This window comes from Falco punctatus, assembly GCF_963210335.1.
Source record: "Falco punctatus genome assembly, chromosome: 5".
NCBI classification, from domain to species: Eukaryota; Metazoa; Chordata; class Aves; order Falconiformes; family Falconidae; genus Falco; species Falco punctatus.
This window is the reverse complement of record NC_137584.1, coordinates 7,358,121-7,380,173: the sequence shown is the minus strand read 5'-3', so window position 1 is coordinate 7,380,173 and position 22,053 is coordinate 7,358,121. Positions and strand designations below refer to the sequence as shown.

General features: G+C 42.8%; 1 protein-coding gene across 7 annotated transcripts in view; it reads left to right on the top strand.

Moving 5' to 3' along the window:
* Positions 1-518: 518 nt before the first annotated feature.
* The window catches only part of MRAP2 (melanocortin 2 receptor accessory protein 2), a 29,149-nt gene continuing 7,614 nt past the window's right edge, over positions 519-22,053 (top strand). Inside the window, exons 1-4 of one of the 7 annotated variants that reach the window (XM_080389506.1) lie at positions 519-4,746; positions 14,624-14,727; positions 15,866-16,015; positions 20,634-20,733. In XM_080389506.1, coding sequence (XP_080245632.1) covers positions 15,889-16,015; positions 20,634-20,733 — 227 coding nt within the window. In that variant the 5' untranslated portion in view covers positions 519-4,746; positions 14,624-14,727; positions 15,866-15,888. Of the gene's footprint in view, positions 4,757-8,766; positions 16,016-20,633; positions 20,734-22,053 lie in introns of those variants that run through there. The other 6 variants (XM_080389504.1, XM_080389505.1, XM_080389503.1 and 3 more) reach the window with 6 other exon arrangements.

The following is a 22,053-nucleotide window of genomic DNA, read 5'->3' as shown; positions in this document are numbered from 1 at the left end:
ATTTGCCATGGCTTATCAAATACAGATGGTAAACATGGCTTTCTGATAAGGCTTTGAACTACATGCTGTAGCTTATAAAATTTCAGGAGCACATTTCTGTGTTGTTACTTACTAATGCTGAGCTTGACAGCCACTGCAGATTATTTTGCTAAAGTATGACAGAATTGTAATCTGTAAGATACAAACTAGGAGGTAGTGTCTGTGACTCATGAGTAGTTTTGTTGGAATAAAGCTGCTTCATATCAAACATAGTAATTAGAAAACAATACCTGGAATTTGTTGGAATGAAGTCTGCCTGTCCCTGTCTCCTTGCTCTGCATACAAGAATGAACTGGAAACCTTTTAAGTTTTTTTTCCCCCTCTACTCCCTGATACAGGAACAAGGAAAGATGCTCTACAAATTAGGGTGAAACCTGATAGCTGAAAAGACTTTATTCTGTGATCAAAATACCAAGAAAAAGGGATGTTGTGCTAACACATCGACAAAAGGACTTAGATGAGAGGATCTATGCAGATGAGAGGATCTATGCAGGCACAGCCTAGACAGTTTGCCACAGGCGGGCAAAAGAGCATGAAGACTGGCACAGAATTAATCTAATAAATTAAAGCACACATTAAAAATATCATAGGCAATATATTGTTTCTTTTCAGAAGTTAAAATTGACTGAGAGGTAACTGCAAGTGTTGGGGGGTGGGATAATTGTCCAAGAATCTGATTACTGATATTTGCTGGCTATCAGAGTGAGCAGATTGTTTAACCACTGACAGTAAAAACAGGCATGGGTTTAATCAAAGCCGAAGTATCACTTAGTATTTTTAAGGGAATTAGGGTCTATGTAATAATTATAAAGAAATTTTAAAATTAGATCACAAGTTTGGCTCATAAAAGTAACTGCAAGTTACATTTAACATCTGCACTGTGTTCAGAGAGAAGGCTGTGGGGGGACCTGAAAGCAGCCTTCCAGTACCTAAAGGGGCTTGTAAGAAAGCTGGAGAGGGACTTTCTACAAGGCTGTGTAGTGATAAGACAAGGGGGAATGGCTTTAAACTGGAAGAGGGTAGGTTTAGATGGGATGAAAGGAATTCTTCACTACGAGGGTGCTGAGGCACTGGGACAGGCTGCCCAGAGAAGCTGTGGGTGCCCCACCCCTGGGAGTGCTCAGGGCCAGGCTGGATGGGGCTTGGAGCAACCTGGTCTGGTGGAAGGTGGAAGGTGTCCCTGCCCATGGCTGGGAGTTGGAACTGGGTGATCTTTAAGGTCCCTTCCAACCCAAACCATTCTATGATGACATGAACTTTATCCAAAGAATGTTAATTATAATTACACAACTACCATAAGAATATACCAGGAAACAACTTGCTTTTTAACACAAAAATGGTACTAAGAGCTTCAAACTCCAATTGGAAACGAGACAGCATTTTCAGTAGTCGAGTGTAAGAGCAGTGAAAGTTGATCCAATGGTGGAAGGTGGATTCCCTACTGTGGGCAAGGAGGGTCTCTCAGAAGCTACTCCACTTGCACAACATGGAGTTCCCTCATAGTTTTTCTGCAACCTCTACTTAATATTAATTTCATTTTTAAAATTATCATTTGTGAAAGTGATATAGCCATAAGATATGAACAAAGTTCACTACTTACCCACTTTTGTTACTGTTACGTGTATCTGCAGATTTGTGTCTAACCTGCATGGATGGCTTCTATTAAAACTTCACTGTCCATTCAGGTATGTTTTAGTTTAAGCTTTTAATTTAGTTTCATGTTGTATGGTATATAAAATATGCTTTCTCCTATGATATGATCTCTTTTAAAACATGACAAACAGAGGAACTCAACAGAATTTGAGAGAAAATAAAAACCAACTTTTGGCAACTTTGAACCCTTAATTTGTAAGTATGTTTGTCCAGCAACAGCACTGGGAAACTGACTAGGGCATCCTGTTCAAGGATCTGCAACCCTGAGAAGATTTTTTTGAGAGTGTAATACAGAAAAATGGAAAATATGCTGGTTTGTTTCCTTATACTATTTTTATTAACATACAAATGAAACCACCAAACAACTTCACTCTTGTAACATAGTCCTACTTGTCATAAGTGGTGCAGAAAAAAACCTCTTTGCCTTCCATTTAAAGCACCACACATTTGGGAGAACTGCAAAGCTCTTAACTGTAACTATGCTCCTTTTCAAGACTGTTTTTTTTTTTTGGTCAATTCTAACCAAGCTACAGTGAAGAGGTTGTGGGTTTGTTTTTTTTTTTTTCTTTGCTATTGGTTTTTAGATGGCTGCTAAACCCCAGGCAGCTACTAACTACACATGAATCTAAAGATTTGGCAAGTGAGAAGGACTGTTAGAATGAATTTCTGCAAAAATTGTGCTTTAATGGTAAATGCAGTCTCTAGCTGTGTGTCACTAAACCCTGGGCTCTTGCCGCAGCTGCTGAGCTGTAAGAGGGCAGCTGCTGCAGATGAAGCTCCTTCCTCATTCTGGTCAGCTGCAATGTGAATGCCTGCTCTGCCTCTCTTCTTCCCTCTGCTGAACTCCTTTGCCTTTTGAAAATTCTCGCTGCTGTCTCTATTAGGAGGACGAGACACTAATGATGTGCATGAAGAGACAGAAAATGAAATGACAGGAGGAATGGAAAAAAGATTGTGCATCACCCTTGTCTACACTTGGTGTTTGTGCACCTGCAGTTCCACATCTCGTCAGGAAAGAACACTGCATTTCTGCTGCTGCAATCTCAGACATGTTGCTATTACTGAATAGTCATTAATTCTGCATTTTCACTAGTAAGTGTTAGAAATGAAATAAAGAATCTTGAGAAAATGCACAATTCTGTCTCATTAGTCTAGCTGTGGTTTGTTTTTGTTTGGCTTCTGCATTTGGTATAAAAGCTCTAAAATCTTTCCTTAAAGGACAAAGCACAAGAGATATGGTGGAAGTGGTCATGCTACATGAGGCTTCTTTCTTTTGGAGGGAATTTGAGTGCTTTTTTTTTTTTTTAAGGCTAAGAAAAATGAACAAAAGCCTGAGTCATTCTGCCTTTTCAACAGCAATGGAATTAGCAGGAGATAGGAGGTTCCTGACTTGCCATTGTGCTTATTCAGTTTTCTGATCATAACCACAACAATGCATAAGCATCAGTTCTATGTTTTTGAAGATGAAGATGACTATATTGATAGTTTTTATAACCGCTGCTGGAGAGAGACAACACTGTCCAAGATCACTGTCTCGCCTGGAAAGAAACAGGTGAAAACCAGTGGTTTCCCAGATGTCCTAACTTGCACATGACCTGCATTTGATGCAAGAAGACAAATGAATATCAACCACATAGAGAGGCTGATGCTGACAAGTGCCGGAGCATTAGCAAGGAATTCTATAACATTTGAAGGCAGGTATTGCAGCAAGCTGGTGGCTTCATTGGATAGGGGTGTAAGACTTGTTTCCTAGTGCTGGATTGAAAAATTAAGTCATGTCATGCATTACAGTGCTTGATTGCTACGAAGCTGATCAAAAAGCCACAATGATAGTGAAGTGACTGGAGTGTGTGACATATGAGAAGAGACTAAGAGAGCTGTGATTGCTTAACCTAGAGAAGGCTCAGGGTGCTCTTACCAATATGTATAAATAACTGATGGCAGTAGCGAAGAAAGTGGAGTGAGATTCTTCCCAGTGGTGTTCACGGACAGGACAAGAGGCAATGGGCACAAACTGAAGTAACAGGAACTTCCATTAAACATGAGAAAAATGTCTTTCTGTAGTGAGTGTGATCAAACACCAGGACAGGTTGCCCAGAGAGGTTGTAGCCTCCATCCTTGAATATACTGAAGACGCAACTCATGTCCTGAGCAAGATGCTCTAGGTGACCCCGTTTCAGCAGGCCTAGACGATCTCCAGATGTCCTACCAATGCTCAAAGATTCTGTTGTCTCCTGTGCTTTAACAACTGCAAGCAGCAGAGTGAGGTACTGATTTCACATGCTCTTAAAGGTCTCTTTGTTTTAAGAAGCGGCAGATGACAGGGATGGAAACGGTGCAAGAGGCTGTACAATTCCTGTAGGTTTATGGCATCACCCTTCACCTCCTGGCAGCGGAGGCAGGGCCTCGCACAGCCGTCCCGCCTGGTGCCAGTGGGCCTGGCTGCCCCACCTGCAACGTCTCCCCACGGGGGCCTTGGGCCTACCCTTGTGCAAAGGTGCCTCCCAGCGCGGGCAAGCCACCCCTCTCGGCTCGCCTCTGCCCCTGCAACTAACGCTCCCCCTTGGCACCTGCGAGGCAACTGACACACCGGGGTTACTCCCAGCTGGTCTACGCCCCTGCAGAAGCCGTGTAGCTCCCAGCTCCGCTCCGCTCGACGCCCGCGGACCCCGGACCCGCCGCCCGCAGCCGCCCGCGGCGCCGCTCCCGCCCGCGCTGCCCATTGGCCCGCGCGCGTCACGTGGCCGTGCCATGCCGCCCGGGCGGGCCGGCGCGCCGCGGCTGCTGCTGATTCATTGGCTGTGGCGAGGCGCGGTCCGGCTCGGCTCGGCTCGGCGCGGCGCGGCGCGCGTGCGGCGTCGGGGGGCGCGGGCGGTGCGGGCGGTGCCACCGCCCGGCCAGGTAGGAGCGCGGGAGCGCGCGTCACCGCCCGGCGGCTTCATCCCGCCCGGCGGCCCCTCAGCGCCGCCTCGTCCCGGGGCGTTCCTGGGGGGCCGTGCTCGCCTCGGGGCGCCGCGGCGCTCAGGGGGCTGGCGGCGCGCCCGGCCCGGCCCGGTGCGGGTAAGTGCGGTGAGGGGACGGCGCTGAGGCCGGGCGGGGGCGGGGGGCGAGCGGGGGGCGGGAGTGGGGCGGCCCGGCCGGGCCCTGCCTGCCCCGCGGTGGGACCTGCGGTGCGGCCCGCGGAGGGGGGCGGCGGGGGCTGCCCGCCGCCCCCTCAGGCGTCGGTAGCTCAGCCTGCCTTACCAGACGGCTGGGTGGTTCGAAACCGAGAGCTGCCGACTTTTTTGGCAAGCCTTGAAGTCCGAAGTACTCCTCTAATTCTTATTTTATTTAATAAAAGCTTGAGGTGGCACTGTGCGGGCGGGCGGTGTGGAAAATGCCCCCTGCAGGAGCTGGTGTCACGTTCCTGAATTCGTAGCGGGGTGATTGTTTCCCGTGTTAGGAAGCCTGCGTTCAAAATCAAAACAGCTGGAAAGCCCTGCTGCTTGGAATACGTAGATATTCTTTTCAGTCCCCCCAGACTCCGTTGTGTCTTGCACTGAATGCTGAGCATTTGAATGAACTTAAAAATTTAACTTAAAATGTTTGTAACCTTCCCCCCCCCCCCCCCCCCCCCCCCCCCTCCCCGCCCCAGTCAACCAACAAGGTAAATTTATGGTGCGTTTGTTGTGGTGGGATTTCTCTCTTTTTTTTTTTTCTTTTCTTTTCTTTTTTTCTTTTCTTTTCTTTTCTTTCTTTTCTCCAGATAATATCTCTCTTTGTGCTTTCAGACTGAAGGGATGAACATCTGTCCTCCATTCAGCCTGAGATTGCTTCTCCTATACAGTCTTGCCCTCTTCCCATCCTCCCCCATGTGTTTTTCCCTAGTCTTCTGCTGATTCTCATACTTCTGTTTATCTTTTCCTTTTTTCTTCCTCCCATTTCTTCCTTCTCCCTTAAAAGTCTCTTTTTTAACAGCCTACTTAGTAGTCTCATCCTCTGGTGAGCAGCCTCTGTTGACAGTGACTGGTGTAGTAGGCAGCTGAGGTCCCTTCTGAGCCCTCTGCCTTTCCGTTTGCTGGCGATGATTACCCCAGTGACCCCGATCCCTCTGGACAGTCTCTGTTCCCTGACATTTGCCTTGCTCGTCCTGGCATGTTAACCTTGTCCAGTGCTTAATGCTGGATGGTGACTTTAAGCGTAGGCAGGCTATTAGTTTGCCACTTCTCCTGTGACAGGTGTAGCTGGTAGAGCAATGGGACAGCAGCAGCAATGCTGTCTCAAACTACCTTGGCGAGGCTGGCTGGGGTTTGTTTGTGAGGATGTTGAGGCACTTGTATTTCCAGGTGTCTCCTAGCCTACTGCTGTGTTTTGGAGCCTCTCACTCTGCTCCTGTCTGTTACTCTTGTTTGAGCCCCCCAGAGACTATATACAAGGGATGCAGATTTACATAACTGCTGTGGAAATAAATAGATGTTTTGGTTTCTGCTTGGAGATAATCAGGTAATAGTCTCAAATACTGCTTGTTTTCTCTGGTCCATTTGTGGTTTCCTATTGAGGTTCCTAATCAGAGAGTCAAGATAATTTTTTAACACAGGAGTAATACCTGGAAAGATGCCAGGGGAGCGGCAGCTCTCCACTGACTGGCTCCATTCTTGCTGAAGATAATGAGACATTCTGGGTGTATCAATCACAACCAAAAAGATAATCTTTTTTTCCTCCTTTTTTAAAAAAAAAGTATAATTCACAATATTTAGAGCTGGACAAAGTAATTTACTGCCTATTCTTTTGCTGGCTGTCAGTGTACGCTGTGTGGTGGAAGAGGTTTTTAAGGTGAAGCACAGGTGATGCTCTTGCAGCTCATTCAACTGTTTAGATCAAAATTCCAGTCTTTGAATGAATGATACAAAGTACTACTGGCAAAATTGTAGTACAAATTTTAGTACAAATAAATGAAGGTGATATTCTGAATACTCGGTGCGTTGGGCCTTGGTTGTACTGTTCTAATGATGTTTCCTTGGTCTCTAGTTGCTTGTTTGTAGCCTGATGTAACACAGATGTGTGGCAGGGATTAAGAATGGGAAAATTCTGATGTGTGCTGCTGTCTGATCTACCTGAAATAAAATTTGTACTTGAGGCACTACAATAAATTGTTTGCTGCTTCAGCAGCACTGGAGGGAATAATTAGATCTAAAGACAGGAAAAAAACAAAACGGTTCTGGTTTGGAAAAATCCCAGACCAGTTTGACTTTTAATAAACAGCACCATTTCAGCAACTGAAATTCTCACTGAACCAATTAAGGCAAAATTTCTGCATCAAATTGTAGGCTAACTACAGAAGTTCAGAAAACGTTGGTCATTCCAGTGTGGAAGTGTTCAAGAAAAGCTGTATTTTTACATTTTATTTTGTTAGCTCTTGAGGAAATATAATACATAACTGACTTTTCAAACTGAAAAGCTTGAGTGTTAACTTTGCATCTGAGAGATCGTGGCTTTACAAACCCTGTGTGGGTGAGAGCAGAAAATAAAGATATTTCCACCGTAGCACAGTCAACCCGGGGCTGTGAGATATCCAAGTGTGGGAGTTGCTCTGAACAAATGGTCTATTGTATCTGGGATGTTTTTTTTCATCTCTGCAGGTTTATCTTCTGCTGGCTTCAGTGTAGATTAGGAACAAAACTGTTTTTGTGGGGAGAACCACTGAGAAGTGAAGAGATGCTATGGGGGCATGCTGTGGTCTGTACTTAGACCAGATGGACATTACATGAAGATTAGGGTCATGCTTTGTAATGGGAGAGGGGAAATGTACTCAGCTTCCACTCTGCTTGTCAGCCCCAGTGCTTTGGTGTTTTTTTCCCTGATGCAAAGCCAAAACAGATCTATGAAATAAGGCCTGAACCCAGTCATCCATTTTCTGGGCTGTGCAAACCTATGAAGAGCTGCTCTGCATTTAAACCCGGGGGCCAGCACGTTGCGATGGGGCACCGCACAAGCTTGGTGTGGGTGGCCTGTGCGGCAGCAGCACCTCCGCTGCGTGGCCCAGGGTGTCTTCAGGCCCAGGTAACTGACATGAAGGGAACCCAGATAATTCTGGCTGTTAATCAGTGCTGAATTTCCCAGAAGGAGTAATTCCTTCTTTCAGCCTTGCCCTTGTTATAAATGGTTGGTTTAGGTGTGGTTATTTGAAATGCTTCCAGCTACCTCTGTTCTTGGATTCAGTTGTTCTTTTGGCTACACTAAGTACTATGCTTCCAGTGTTTCTTCATGACTGGCAGACTAGCTTATTTGAGTAAATCTAGTCTAGTAACCCTATGCATAGGGTAACATGCATTGACATAAATTCTCTTCACAGTGAGATTTTTTTTTGCTTTCAAATTTAATGCCATCTTTTAGTTATAAAAAAAATAAAGTTTGTTCTGTCCCTGTTATGGAGGCTGTTTGGTTTTTTTTCCATAGGTTCTAACATTATAATTGATATCTAACATGATAATAAATAAAAGGTATTTTATAAACAGCTCTTGCAGCTAACTCGTCTTCTGATGTTGCCATTCCAGTTGACCTGCAATGGGCTGATCAGTAAGACTGTGGAGATGTGGAAGCTTCCTTTCTTTCTATTCAGAATAAGGCATTGGATTGACAGACTTTAGGATTAGCAAGGAATCTCGGCACTGAGCTTTCTGTGGAAAAAAAACTAATAAAAGAGAAGTTTAATAAAATAGAAAGAAGGTGACTACTTTGCCAAGCAAGGAAATTTCAGGGAAATAGTGCAGCCCAAAAGCAGATGCGTTCAGGGCAGGCCAATTGCAAACTTGCTTTGTGGTTTACTCTTATGTCATTAGCCAGATATGCCAGAGCTCTTCCAGTTCCCAGTTTTCTGTAACAAATCAGCCTGGGACCTCTGTCTGTGGTATTTACTGAAAGGGTAAAGGTTAAGAATTTGTATGTGAAAGGTTAGAATTGGCAGTATTACAAACACCTGAGGGAAAGGCAGCCTTTCTTTTGGAAAGTGTTGACTGTACTTATATTGTATCATTGATCTCAGCATTTGTAACCTTATAGGACTGAAAAGGTCTCAGTACATTAGCGCTTAGTGATGGGGCTTCTTCTAGTCTGGTTGGTCTTGAGAGAACTTGGGTTTTGAAGCTGCCATACCTGCACAACAAAGAGGAGGTAGACTTTTAGATGGGAGAGGATAATGGGCTCAGCAATACCCAGAGCACTCTTCTGACCACAGCCTTGCTGCGTCTGTAACCGTGTTCCCGAGCCATGTTCAGAACTAGGTTCAGCAAAGGTTCAGCTGGGGCATGTCTGGGAAAAGGCTATTGAAAGTATAATCTTCCCGCTTTAAAAAATGCTCAGAAACTTAGAACTTATTTTCTCCTTAAAAAATAGACCTTTCTTTACTTAGAAGAAAGGTTTAGTCTCGTTTTCTACTGTGACTGTAACAACTATCAACTTGTGGAGGCTTTCCTGCGTAGAGATGTATTATTTGGGTGGAAGGGTGAATTCTTGTAACATATCAGTTTTTGTCATCCTGAATGTCAAAATGAAATGTTTTCTGAGCTCAACTGAAGCTCACCTTTGTACATTGAAGCCAGATGATGAATTGATTGTGTAATTCTGCCCTAGCTGCAGGAAATAAAGATATGTTAGCCATAATTCCATTTATTATTTGTAGATAATACTGTCTCAAGACTCTATGTTCTGTCTGTGATTTTTAAGGCTTTTTTAGGCTAATCTATTTGCTTCAGTGTGTTTTGGGAGCAAGTCCCCGTAGCTTTGTACTAACTGTTCATGTTCCTTTACTGTCAGTGCTGGACTGAAACTTTTTGAGAGCAAAAGAAATACAAAGCTTCTGTGATGCTACATTAAGTATAATTCAGCAGTCTTCTCGGACAAGGTTTATGAGTGAGCTCATATAGTATTTGCTCTATTTTCAAATCCATGTAGTTGTCTGTGAACTCACTGTAAGGTATGATTTCATATTAGTTTCTGCCTAACTTCTAGGTGGTCCCTACTGAGGTGAAGTACTAAGTGGGCGTTAGTGTTTACTTATATCATTATTATCTCTAGGAAAATACTTGGGAAACTCTTTTGGTCTTCTATTTGTTAAATTTTACTTTAAAGTCGTAGTGTCATTGCTTTTAAACTAAGTACCAAACAGTAGCTACTCTATTAGCATCCAAATTGTATATAATGGTATGGAGACCTCCTTTTACACTGCCTTGCATTGCAGCGCAAGATATTAAGCATTAGTACATGGAAAATAAGACATTTTCATGAGAATTTGTGTGGAGTATAGAAGTTTACTGTTGGGGTCTAGTTTACATTGTATAGTTATAAGGATAAAAAAGTATGTTATATGTTGTGTAATAGAGTAGTATGAGTCTGGAACTTCATCCTTTCTCATTCTTAATTCCCAGGATAAAGCAGTGACTAAATCAACAGTTTTCCTTAGCATTGTTATAAAGTCCTTTTGTGATGAATCCAACATCATTCTTGTTATTTTAGTACAACAGCTCATGCAGATGATGCTCTTTGTGAGCATCAATCAAACATAACCACTGTTAACACTGGTACTTTCTCTTCTCTCCAAGAAAAGTGCCAGGTATCACGCAGTTGGTGTTGGCCTATAATGATTGATTTTTAATTGTACAGTCAGTTTTCAGATATCTTTCTATTTTTCTTGCTAAATTTCACTTGGTTTGTATAGTATGCTTTCCTCTCTTTTATTGCAGGTGGGAAGATTGGGTATTCCCCTGAAAAGACCACAGACTTGATCTCAAATCCTGCCTATCTAAGATCTTGAGAATTAGCAAGAAGCAAGGGCCATTTGGTTAAGTATTTCCTGCAGACTTGCTTCTCGCTGGTGCTTGGGAGTCGCACGGCTTGTTCAAAGCAATAGACACGTGGTAGGGTTGTATAAAGATGGGGTCTGTATTACCTTTCAGCTGATGCAGTGCAGAGTGAATAAGTTTGTGCTTGTTTTTTACATTGACTACTTTTCCTCTGACTTAATCTCTTAGTCTTTGGGATGAAGTAAAAAGGAATGTGGTGGTGGCTGGTTCTCTCTTCCTGCCACGTAGAATACTGTTGCTGATATGGGGACTTAGGGGATATGGGAACAGCCTGAGTTGTTAATTTCTCGTAGCCAACAACTTCTGGGTTAATTGTACTGCCTGGCTGATGGAGCTGATGTGTCAGTGTGTAGTGCTAAGGTTTCTCAGGCTAGGGCTTCCCAGAGTTTGAAATGCTGCTACTTTTTTTTTTTTTTTTTTTTTCCCCTGCCTAGCTTTTGGGATCTTCACAGTTTGAACAGGGCCAACAGTTTGTTCACCTAGTCGATGAAGACTGTAAAGTGCTTAGACTCTGTGGCAGTAAGCAGAATGGAAGTATGTGGAAAATAAATGTAGGTTTTGATTGAAAATTTACCAGGCTGCTTGTGTCTACCATATTGGTAGTTTCTTTTGCTCCAGAAATGAACAGTAGGTACGTTGACCAGTCCACATGAATTTATTTTTGTGCGTCAGGTCAGGCTTGGAGGTAGTTGTTGCTGGTTACGTTACAAGGTCAGTTTTAGCTGTACATAAAACCAGACTTGGCTTTGTGGCCCCAGTGGTGGTGTAAGCTGTGACCTTACAAACTCTCACAGGTTACAAGCGAGTTCTAATGAAGGTATAATTTAACTTCAGGAGTTGCAGCTGGGTCTCCATGGGGGGTGTCTGGGTACCTGTTTGTGGGTTTAACCCTGTCAAGCAACCAAGCTGCTCACTTACTCCCCCCATAGTGGGATGGGGGAGAGGACTGGAAAAGCGTGAAAACTCGTGGGCTGAGATAAAGACAGTTTAGTAGGTAAAGCAAAAGCTGCACGCGCAAGCAAAGCAGAACCAGGAATTCGCTACTTTCCATCGGCAGGCAGGTGTTCAGCCTTCTCCAGGACAGGAGGGCTCCATCACACATAACGGTTACTTGGGAAGACAGACACCATAATGCTGAATGTCTCCCCCCTCCTTCTATTTCCCCAGCTTATATACTCAGCATGACACTTTGGTATGGAATATCCCCTTGGCTAGTTTGGGTCACCTGTCCTGGCTGTGTCCCCTCCCTGTTTCCCTTGCCCCTCCAGCCCTCTCGCTGGCGGGGCCCAAGGAACTGAAAGGTCCTTGACTTAGTATAAACGCTACCTGGCAACAGCCAAAACCATCAGTGTGCTATCAACATTGTACTTGCACCAAATCCAAACCCAGCACTGCACCAGCTGCTAAGAAGAAAATTAACTCTGTCCCAGCTGAAACCAGGACACTGTTGACATTATCGCCCGAGAGCAACCCAATGTGCCAGAAGGCAGCTGTGAACACTTGCCCTTTGTGGTTTCCAGGAGTGACCTGCCTGAATCTCCTGGTTGGCAGCACTGAACATAGCCCTGCTTTGGGGTTTCTTGAGTGATCAAAGTGAAGCTTTTTGTTGCTCCCTTACTTGCTCTCGAAAGAAATGATCCAGAATGAGGAAAGGCTGTCTGCATCCATACACGTCAAAGTCAACAGAGGGGCTTTTGCATTTGCCTTAACCAATTCCTGCGGGTCTCAAAAAACCCCTCCATCAAGGTCAATTAGAGGGGCTCTCTGTCATGCCTCAGAGCTGTGGGATGAACCACTGCTGTCCATTCCTGGCAGAAAAAGCGCTTGAGTGCATCTCCTGGGAGAATTCCTTCCCTGAAGGGAAGTGCCCTTATCTGGCCCCCACAGTCCTCCCATGACCTGGTGCAGCCTGGCAAATGCACCTGGCAGGCTGCTAGCATGCCAGCTCACCCTGCTTTGCCCTTCCTCAGGAGATGCAAGGTCTTAATGTTCACTGCTTTAGCTGTGCTGGTCCTTCTTCCACCACGCTAGGCTGGCTTTTCAAGTAGAATAGAAGGTTTGTTTTAACGTTTTTCAGGCTGAGGTTTTGGAGACATTCGTCCAAAGTGAGCTGTAAGCTAGTTTGGGAAAATGCTTGTGCTTAGCTCTACTGAATGGTTTAGAGGTGTATTTTGTATGTCCTGCAAAGCCTGAGGCACAGGTTAGCCTGCGAGCTGGTGACCCAGGTTTCAGTAAGCACCTCTCCCTCTGATAGTGGCTTGTCTGTGGTGAAAGGAAGTCTAGAAATGCTTGTAGTCAGTGGTGAAACACTGGAGATTCTAGTCCTAACTGAAGACTAAACCCAAACAGATTCTTTGTGTCCTAGAAGTGGCTGTTGTCCCCATAAATCATAAATGGACACTAGTGACTAGATCAGGAGAAAGATCTGCGTGTGCGCCAGCTAATCCCATCTACCTGCACTTGAAGTGCAAGAAGAAACATTTTGCAGATTGTTCATATACCTTACTCTGTAGTTTTAGTTCTGTGGATTCCTGTTCAGCTCTTCTTATAATGCTGAAAGTGAGGAGGTGACAGTGAACATTGGTGATGCCATGTAAGAAATATTTAAATGAAAGACTCCTCTGGAAGGCTATACAATTAAACAGGAATGTGCTAATAAAATTTGTCAAGAGATGCATCATCAACAAAACATCGAGAGGAAGCCAGGGGGAAAAGATGGTGGGAACCCTCTGCACCATGTAGTCTCTTAGGGCCCACTCACAAAATGAAACACACAATCTTGTAAGAGGCAACTGACAGAGCTGAGATGGGAGCAAACTAGGACAGGAATCTTGGATTTTCCTCTGTTCTGTTTGCTTCTCCCAGAGGCATTAGTCACTTAGGTTGATTTAAAACAAGAAAAACTCTGTCTAAAGCTTAATTAGACGTTCTTTCTTTGACTGCAGGAAATAAGAAGGTTTTCTTGACACTGGGAAAGCAAAGGAGGAACTTCACTGTTAACACAGGCACTTAAAGTTACTTACCTCTTTCTGTCATGTTCTTAAAGGGTTGGGAAACATCCTCAGCCATGAACTGGGTTGTCCATTACAGCCATCTTTTTTTCTTCCTCCTCTGTGCTTCAGGCTGCTTGTTCTCACTGGGAGCTTTCTGAGTGGCTAAAGGAGGGAAGGTGAGGGTAATTGAAGCTCCTTATCCTGACCCAAGAATGGGGTTGGTCACCACCCCCTCCCTGCCCCTGTTAGCAAGTTGCTTATTGTGTAAACTAAGCCAATTTAAGTTGAAAAATAGATCCGCTTCTTGTTTTAAATGATTTATCACTTGCTAGTCAGGTTTTGGTATGTGTTTAATGTTCTGAATGTTGTAACTGGGTATGAAGCTTACTTCAGGTGTACTTCACTATTTATTTAAAATTGTTTTGAGGCATTTCTGCCACCATTTGCTCATGGCAAAATAGTTGTAGAAATAACTTTTTTACATATCTGAAATGCTGTTCATATTGCCTGGGTGCATTTGTGTTCTTCGTTTTGTGCCGGATTCTTGTTCTTTAGGTGTGGCCCTCCTAGCACTTGAACAACATGCCTTCCTTGCACAGCCTTAGTCAATTTAATTAATCTTAGGTCTGACTGAAGTTTCAGGTATTTTGAGTGATGTGACTATTTAGGGCCCTTCTTTTCAAGAAATTTTATCTGGATTTGAGTTTGTGTTCTGAGAAGTTTCATTGTCCACAGAACAACTGATTGCAATAGTTCTATGAACCGCATGAAGTCTTCACTCTGCTGGGTTTTAATTGAATGCAAAATTACCCAAAGCTCGATTTGCTTTTACAAAAAGTATTTTGTAATATGTTTCAAGTTGAATGTCCTGACTCCAGCTGCTGCAGCAGATGTGTTGTGTAGAGATGTGCTCTTTTTTGGTGTGCATAAAACTGTCTAATATTCTGAAAAAAAACCTAATCTGCAAAACTTAAATCCCTAGTGCAGTGTTCTGGTAATGACAGCAATATCTATCAAGGCAATTCAATGATGTTTAATGTTGCGTTGCAGTTTTTGTTAATCTGCGGAGAAAATCACTCCTGTTTTATCTTCCTTCCCTAGTGCCATATTGAAGCTGTTACTAGCACAGAGAAATTTAGGTTGGAAGGGACCTCTGGTGGTTGCATGGTCCAACCTCCTGCTCAAAGCATGTTCAACTAAATCAGGTAAAGTTTTCCTTGTATCTAATTTAAATTTCCTGTTTCCTGATTTGTATTCATTGCTGCTTGTCCTTTCACTCTGCACCTCTGAGCAGAGTCTGGCTCTGGAATCTCTGTGCACTCTGTTACTGCAGACACCATGAAGGTCTCCGTGGAGCCTTCTCTTCTTCAGGTTGAACAAACCCAGTTCCCTTACTCTCATGCATCCTGTATTTCAGCTCCCTGACCATCTTGGTGGCCTTCCACTGGACTGGCACCAGTGGGTCCATATCTTTCTGTTATTTTGGATACCAAAACCGGATAGAGTACCCCAGATATAGTGTTACCAGTGGTGAGTAGAGAAGAATAAACACTTCTCTTGACCTGCTGGCTAGAGTCTCGTTAATTCAGCCCAGTACACAAGGCATGTTGCTGACTGACATTCAGCTTGTCCATCACAGGACCTTCTCTGCAGAGCTGCTCCCCAGCAGCCTGTACTGCTGCATGGGGTTATTCCCTCCCAGATGCAGGACTTTACTTTTGCACTGGTGGTCCTCATGAGGTTCCTGTCACTCCCTTTCTCCAGCTTGTCCTGGTCCCTCTGAGTAGCATTCTGCCCTCCAGCCTCTTGACTATCCCTCACGTAATCTGTGAACTTGCTATGAGTGCGCTCCACTGATAACCAGCTGCCAACAAGACTTTGTATGGGTAATGTAACCCTTTGAGCCTGGTAGTCTGGCCAGTTCTTCACCCAGACTTTCATGGCAGCATTCATCCTAAGCTGCTGAGGCTGGCGGTCTTTGGTATTTACTGTTTTTGAGCTGTAAAAGCTTTATTCCGTTGGAAGAGCCTGGTTTTGTATAGTTACAGGCATCTCTGTGGAGTGAACGTAGGTTCTCTTTCCATTGACAAGAAGCTCAGTGTTGACTGGCGGTTGGCCAGCCAAGGCTGGGGAAGGAACAGGAGGGGATGCAATAGCCTTGTCTGATGAGGCAGGGATACTGGATTTTAAAGGAACAGTTGAGAGAGCACCTTTGTAAGCATGAGTGTCTGCACTTGGGAACAGTGATGAGGAAGAGATCCCATAAATAGGGAAGGATTCTCAATAAAATCAAATAATGTGTCAGAAGTATGTAATATCTAGTAATGCATTTTGTACCCACAGGTATATATTTATTGAGGTGCAAGATGTCTGCCCTGAGGCTGATTTCAAACAGAACCTCCCAGCAAGCCTTGTCTAACTCTGATTACACCTGGGAGTATGAGTACTACGAGTATGGACCGGTGTCGTTTGAAGGCCTGAAGGCTCATAAATGTAAGTTTAGTAGAGACATATATTATTGCAGCTGAGCTTCCCCACCTTAAGGTTCCTGCTCTTCGTTTGTAATGGTTTATTGTACAAAAATTTATCTCCTAATTTTTTGGATTCTCGGCAATTAGAAGCATTACTTTATTCATTAGGTTACTGTAATTTTTTATTATTCTGTGTCTTTTTGTTGACTGCTTTTCTTGTGCATGAGAAAACCATGGATTTCTTGGCTGTAGTAGAAATTTGTCAATACTGAGGAATACCCAGTTATCAGGAACAGTTTATAACAGGAAATATAGATGCTTCTGCTTCTGGTAACGACTTGGCATGATCAGCATTGCTTTGTTCTTGTTCCTGTTAATGCTAAAAAGGCAGTGGTGGGCAGCCTTACTGCTCTTGTTTTCATTCATAGAAAATAAATTTAAGGCTTTTATAAGATTTTAAATGAAAGAAGTTTCTCTTTCTGAAGAAAGTTTTATCATTGGACTTTCTTTGTAGGAGGAATTTGCTAAATTCAGTGTTCTGTTAATACTGGAGCTGTTTTACCGCAGAAGTAACAAGTGGAGGACAGGGATGACAGAGATGAAAAATACGGATAGGAATTGAGAGGAATTTACCTAGGACAAGCTAGCACAGCTGGACCAACATTTATATAAAATCTGGACAATGGCTTTGATTTTTATGAAATTTTTTTTTTAGGAGGAGATGGTTGTGAGTAGAAGACAAACAAAAGTAACAGACTAACTCAGAATTGGAAGTGTTTTGCAAGTGCTTTGCCAAAGAGAACCAAACCATCTTGTTTCTTTATTTCTGAGCTGGATACGCTGTGAGAGGTTTTGAACACCAAAGTACTGGGGAAGGGTCTCCATTCAGTGCTGGAGCACTGGTCCAGTGTGGGATACATAATTTCTGCATCATTTGTCGTGGTAGGGGTTCAGACTAGGAAAGAGAATTGCCTGCAGTGGCAAACAGCAGCCCAGAAAGGCTGATCTCCCTTGGCTCTGCACACTCAGGAGGTTTTGGAGAGGCTCTGTAAGGGACAGAAGAAACTGGTTGAAGTTATTAATGCTTTTAAAAAAACTAGAGCAGAATTTGCTTTTTAGCCTGTATCGTACTTTACCTTCCCCCACCTCTCCCAAAAGCCTGCTTATTACTGTCTGTATTTTTACAAATGTTAGGTACTTGAAAAATGCAGGTTAGCTTTTATCATGTTTCTAATTTAAATTCCATTCTTCCACTTAATCAAAGACCAAATGGGATTACAAAGATTACTGATTACAAAGATTAGCTGCAGTGTTATGTACACACCTTCTTTTTAGCTCAGTGTACCAAAGAGTGTGATGTGAAGAAAAAAAAAAAAAGGTAATTCTCTGGATTGTAAAAGATGCAAAACAGAAAAATCTTGGCTTGCCATTGAAGTGATCGCTGTGCTAAGCGTGGCAGCTCAGCTTTGCTGCCTGGCTGCTGTTTGTAGAGCAGGAGGGTTCTGGGCAGCTCCTCCTAGAGAATGGACAGAAGTCACAACTCCTTTTCAGCTGGAGCTTGATGTACTAGTGGTAGGTCTGGGGAGGTTTCTAAAAATTTAATGTATATACAAAGTAATTCAGAAGCCTGTTTTCTGAAAGCAGAGGGAAAAAAATTAATGCAAAGTGACCTGTGAAGAAAAATGTTTACATAACAATGTAACACACAAAAATACACTTCGGGGGCGGGGGGGGAAGGTGGAGAGAAGATGAGATGTTCAGATGCCACAGTGACTTGTCAAAATATATGACTGAAATAAACCCAACTGTTTTACAAGCAAAAAGTGTGTTCTGCCTGAGGAGTAGCCAAGACAGGAATTAGAAATGAGAAAATCCAGAAGAGTAGGCACCAGATGTTTTGTAAATTAAAGCTTTAAAAAGTAAGTAGGTAAAGATAGCCAGGAGATATCTGTGACTGGCAGAGATAAGAACAGAGTCCTTTTTTGTGCCTTTGGAACTCAGTAAACCTCAGTAACTTTAGAGGGAGGAAAAATACGTAGGAATGATCAGGGAGCCAGAACTGCTGCCAGGATGTTATGAGTCTGTGCGACGAAGGAAAGGAAGGTTGATACTGCAACTTGAGAAAGTCGTGGGATATTTTCCCAATCTATTTGTAACTTGGGGCAGCATTATAAATAGGGTCATATATACCATATTTCTTGAATAAATTTTGTTATATACGATTTATTTTTAATAAATGTTTAGAAGTTAGTAGGTTTGGGTAACTTGCACTTAAATGAGTGAGACCTAAATGAAATATTGAAGAGAACTTGGGCCACCTGCTTTAATTTTAAACAAAGCCAAAGAATGTAATAGATGCAGCAGAGGGTTGGATTTGTGTTAGGAGCCACAACAAAGCAAGGAAAATGCAGCTTTAAGCTCAGTATACTTTGGAATTCTGCTGGGGGTGAACACCAAACAAACCACAAGACGCTTGTTATTCAGCATGCAGTGCTGGTGGTGTGACTTTTGTGGGGAGTAGTAGAGCTTATCAGAATCTTGATATTTTTTTTTTTTAACATGTTTTGCTTTTTTTTTCTATAGCTGATGAGTTCAGTTTTGCAGCTTGAATAATATAATCTATGCATTTTTTTTAGACATCTTATTTGATCAGACTTTACATTCTGGTTATCAATGCAGTTGCGTATGATTGAAGCACGTCTAACTAATTGGTAGGTACTAGTAGCTGTGAATGGTTAAGTGGTAAATTTTTTAATGGGAGTGTTTCTTTTCAGGTACTACAAAGTCCTGTAGTGTGGTAGATAATCATGAGCTATTGTTGTGTATTAGTAAGGCCAAACACAAAGATGCATCTTGAACCACTGCATACAGGCTATACTTACAGAATGATTCTGAATGGGCTCATAATGCATGGAATTACAGAAATAAACTTGTATCAATATGCTTTAAACAAAACGGAGTATTACAAACTTACACACGCATCATGGAGACCTATACTTGAACCACCCTGTAGTTATTTTACAAAGGGTGTTGAGAGGGGGAGATGTGGCAGAGGAGAGGTGAAGTAAACATTGCAGCAGGAGACTTGAAACTTAACCTCCTTAGCTTACCAGAAAATGGATTAAGGAGCAACTTGATTGTGATGAAGTGTTTTCACAGGGAGAAAATCTCAAGTGCAGCAGGTAATTTGACTTCACGGAGAAAGAGAAAATGGTTTGAATTGATTTCCAGGTCCCAGATCTGGCTTTTAGCATGGAAGGTATTTCACAGTGGGAGTGTGATTAACCATTGGGGTCAAGAAGCAGGCAGGATAGCTGATTCCTTGTTTTCTGGTGTCTTTAGATAAGTCCTGTAGGAGATCCAAAGTGCTGGCTGAAGTTCTGTGCCGTGCCTGCTGTACTGGGTCAGACAAATTGTTACGTAGCTTTACAGCCAGTGAGTATCTTTGAGGTTCAGTAGTAGCTGTGTCATGAGAGGTTAAGGGTAGGTAGAATACCTGTCCTGACCAAGACTTTCCTCTTGCATGTTTGTATGTTAAGGTTTTTTGAACTCTTATAGTGGACATTTTGAATATTTGCATTAAAAAAAACCCAACCAACCAACTGAAATGACAGGTGAAAAACTGCCTGTATACTGTGGGTCCTGGACCAGGTCATATTTTGAGTTGATGTTCTGTAACTTTGGACCATGCTTATCAATTAATGTCTGGAAATATTTGTCCTACTTGGACCCTTCTTAATGAAGTTCCTGGAAGCTTTGGGATTCCTTCAGGAGCAACTGTGGACCAACTTTGTAGTCATAAGGGGACATAAATTTGTTTTTAGTAGGACTAGTGATTTGTCTGTGGGTCTACTGGCTATAAATGAGAACGGTAGGTACATTTTATGCACACAGCCAAGAAGCCATGCTTTTCCCAATTGCTTCTATATTTGCATTGGTGTTTTCCTTTATTAACTGGTGGTTTGAGTTTTTGTTGTTCAAATGCATTTGGCTCCTCTGACTTTTTTTTTATTGCAGTTTTCTGTATGCAAGTTGGAAACACAAAAATTATTCAAAAAATGTGTTGTATATTGGTTATTGATACTTGTTGAGGTAGCAAATCATTTTATCTGTGGTTCTGTTTATTTGAGAACCCTCTATCTTACCACTGAAAGAAAGCTAGATCTTCCTAAACCTATTATGTCAAAGAGATCTATCAATACCTAGAAACCTAATGGTCTGGGGCAGAAATAATTTAAAATATCAGGGGCTCAATTCTACAAGGACAGGTGTTTTTTTTTGCTGAAAATCAAATAATCCTCTCTTCTGAGTTCTAGTACTGAAGTTGTTTCCAAAGCAATACTTGGAAAAGGGCCAGGCATCACAAAGGGAGCTGATCTTATTTTACTAATCAAGAGAATTCAATGTCTCCCCTCTTTCACCTTGTTTCTGGTTTGTCCAGACATCAGTAAAATTTGGACTCGAAACGAGAGCTTCAGTGGCAGCTTTCTGTTTAAAAATAGATAACGACAAATCTGATCATCCTTCTTTGCCAGTCGGGAATAAAGTATTTTGGGATTTGCAGTCATGCTGCATATGGAAGGAAACTTTCTGCAAGTGCAGGTTAAATACTGATTATCTTGTTTTCTCTTTTTCACCAGATTCCATTGTGATTGGATTTTGGGTTGGTCTTGCAGTTTTTGTCATCTTCATGTTTTTTGTCCTGACCCTGCTGACAAAGACGGGAGCACCACATCAAGAGTGAGTCTGAAAACTGGGATAACAAATACCGCTTGCTAAGTGGCACGTCTGTTCTATTGCAGCCCCCAAACAAGCAGTGACAGTGCTGACATTGCACTGGCTCAGCAATGTCTTGTTCTAGTCCGTTCTTATGAAAAGGTACAGTCTTTGTTCAAAAGGTCTTTGTTCCAAGCACTTCTAGGACACTAGTTCTGGAGAATTGTTACTAACGTGTTCCCTGTTTAGCACACAGTCAGTAGGCACGCAGAGAGGGGAATAGCTGCATGTATGCATTTTTATGCTCAAAGGAAGTTCCGTGGGTAGGCTGCCAAACAGGTGGGTTCAGAGTACTGTTCTGCAAATAAATGGGGTCATTCTAGGTAGGCTTATGTTATGGTGTGGAACAGAGAAATGTGAATATTGACAGATATACAAATAAAATGCAGTGCACATGTTAAACTAAGGAAGTTGAAGTCTGGTGGGTTTCTACATGCTTGAGTGTTCAAGTCCAAAAGGCAGATGTCAGTAGTATTTACAAAATCTTCCCTTAACTCTGTAGCTCCCCTAGTCTGAGTGTCTTAGTTTCTGCTGAGAAATTCTAGTAGATGCTGAAGTACAGATTGGCTCCACCTTTAACACCAGAGTCCCTGAAAGTCACAAACCAACCTTTTTTCTTGTTCTTTCTGGCTGTTAAGCATGTGCAGACCATGCCTCGCCTCAACCATTTATCTGCATTTGCGCAGCATTCAGGCTGTCAGTGTCCCTTCCCCTGAGAAAGTCTGAACCCACATCTCCTCTTGGGCTTGTGTGCTGTAAAGTAGAAGTAAAAAGCCTCTCTGGAGAGTGAGATCGCTTGCAGGCAGGTAGCAATGATGAGAAGCTGATTGTGAAAGGCAATTGGTAGTGCTTGTCATTTCCTAAAGCAGCCTGTCTATCTCTGCCTGCCGAAGGCCCTTTGCTATTTAGTCATCATATGTAGAGTGGCTCTGAAACTTCGTGTAATAGCACATCTCTAGAGACAGGGCCACTTTAGAGAGGAAATACGTATATAGTGAGCCTCTTCTGTGCTCCTGAATTTTTGTTTTGGTGAGAAAGAAAGAGAGACTGGTGTTTTTGCCTGCCTGACAGACTGTCATGAAGTAGCCAGACCTTGCTCTCAAATATGTTTGAAGTCCTTTCAAGTGTCGGTGTGCTGCCTCTTTTCCCTGGAGATCTTGTTTCTTAGGTAAGCATCTGAGTCTGTATCCCACGTGAATAATTTGAGAGGGAAAGAAGTGATAAGTCAAATATAAACGAAGGGAATTTAATATGGATATTTTTCAGGAGTTTTGTACACTTGTA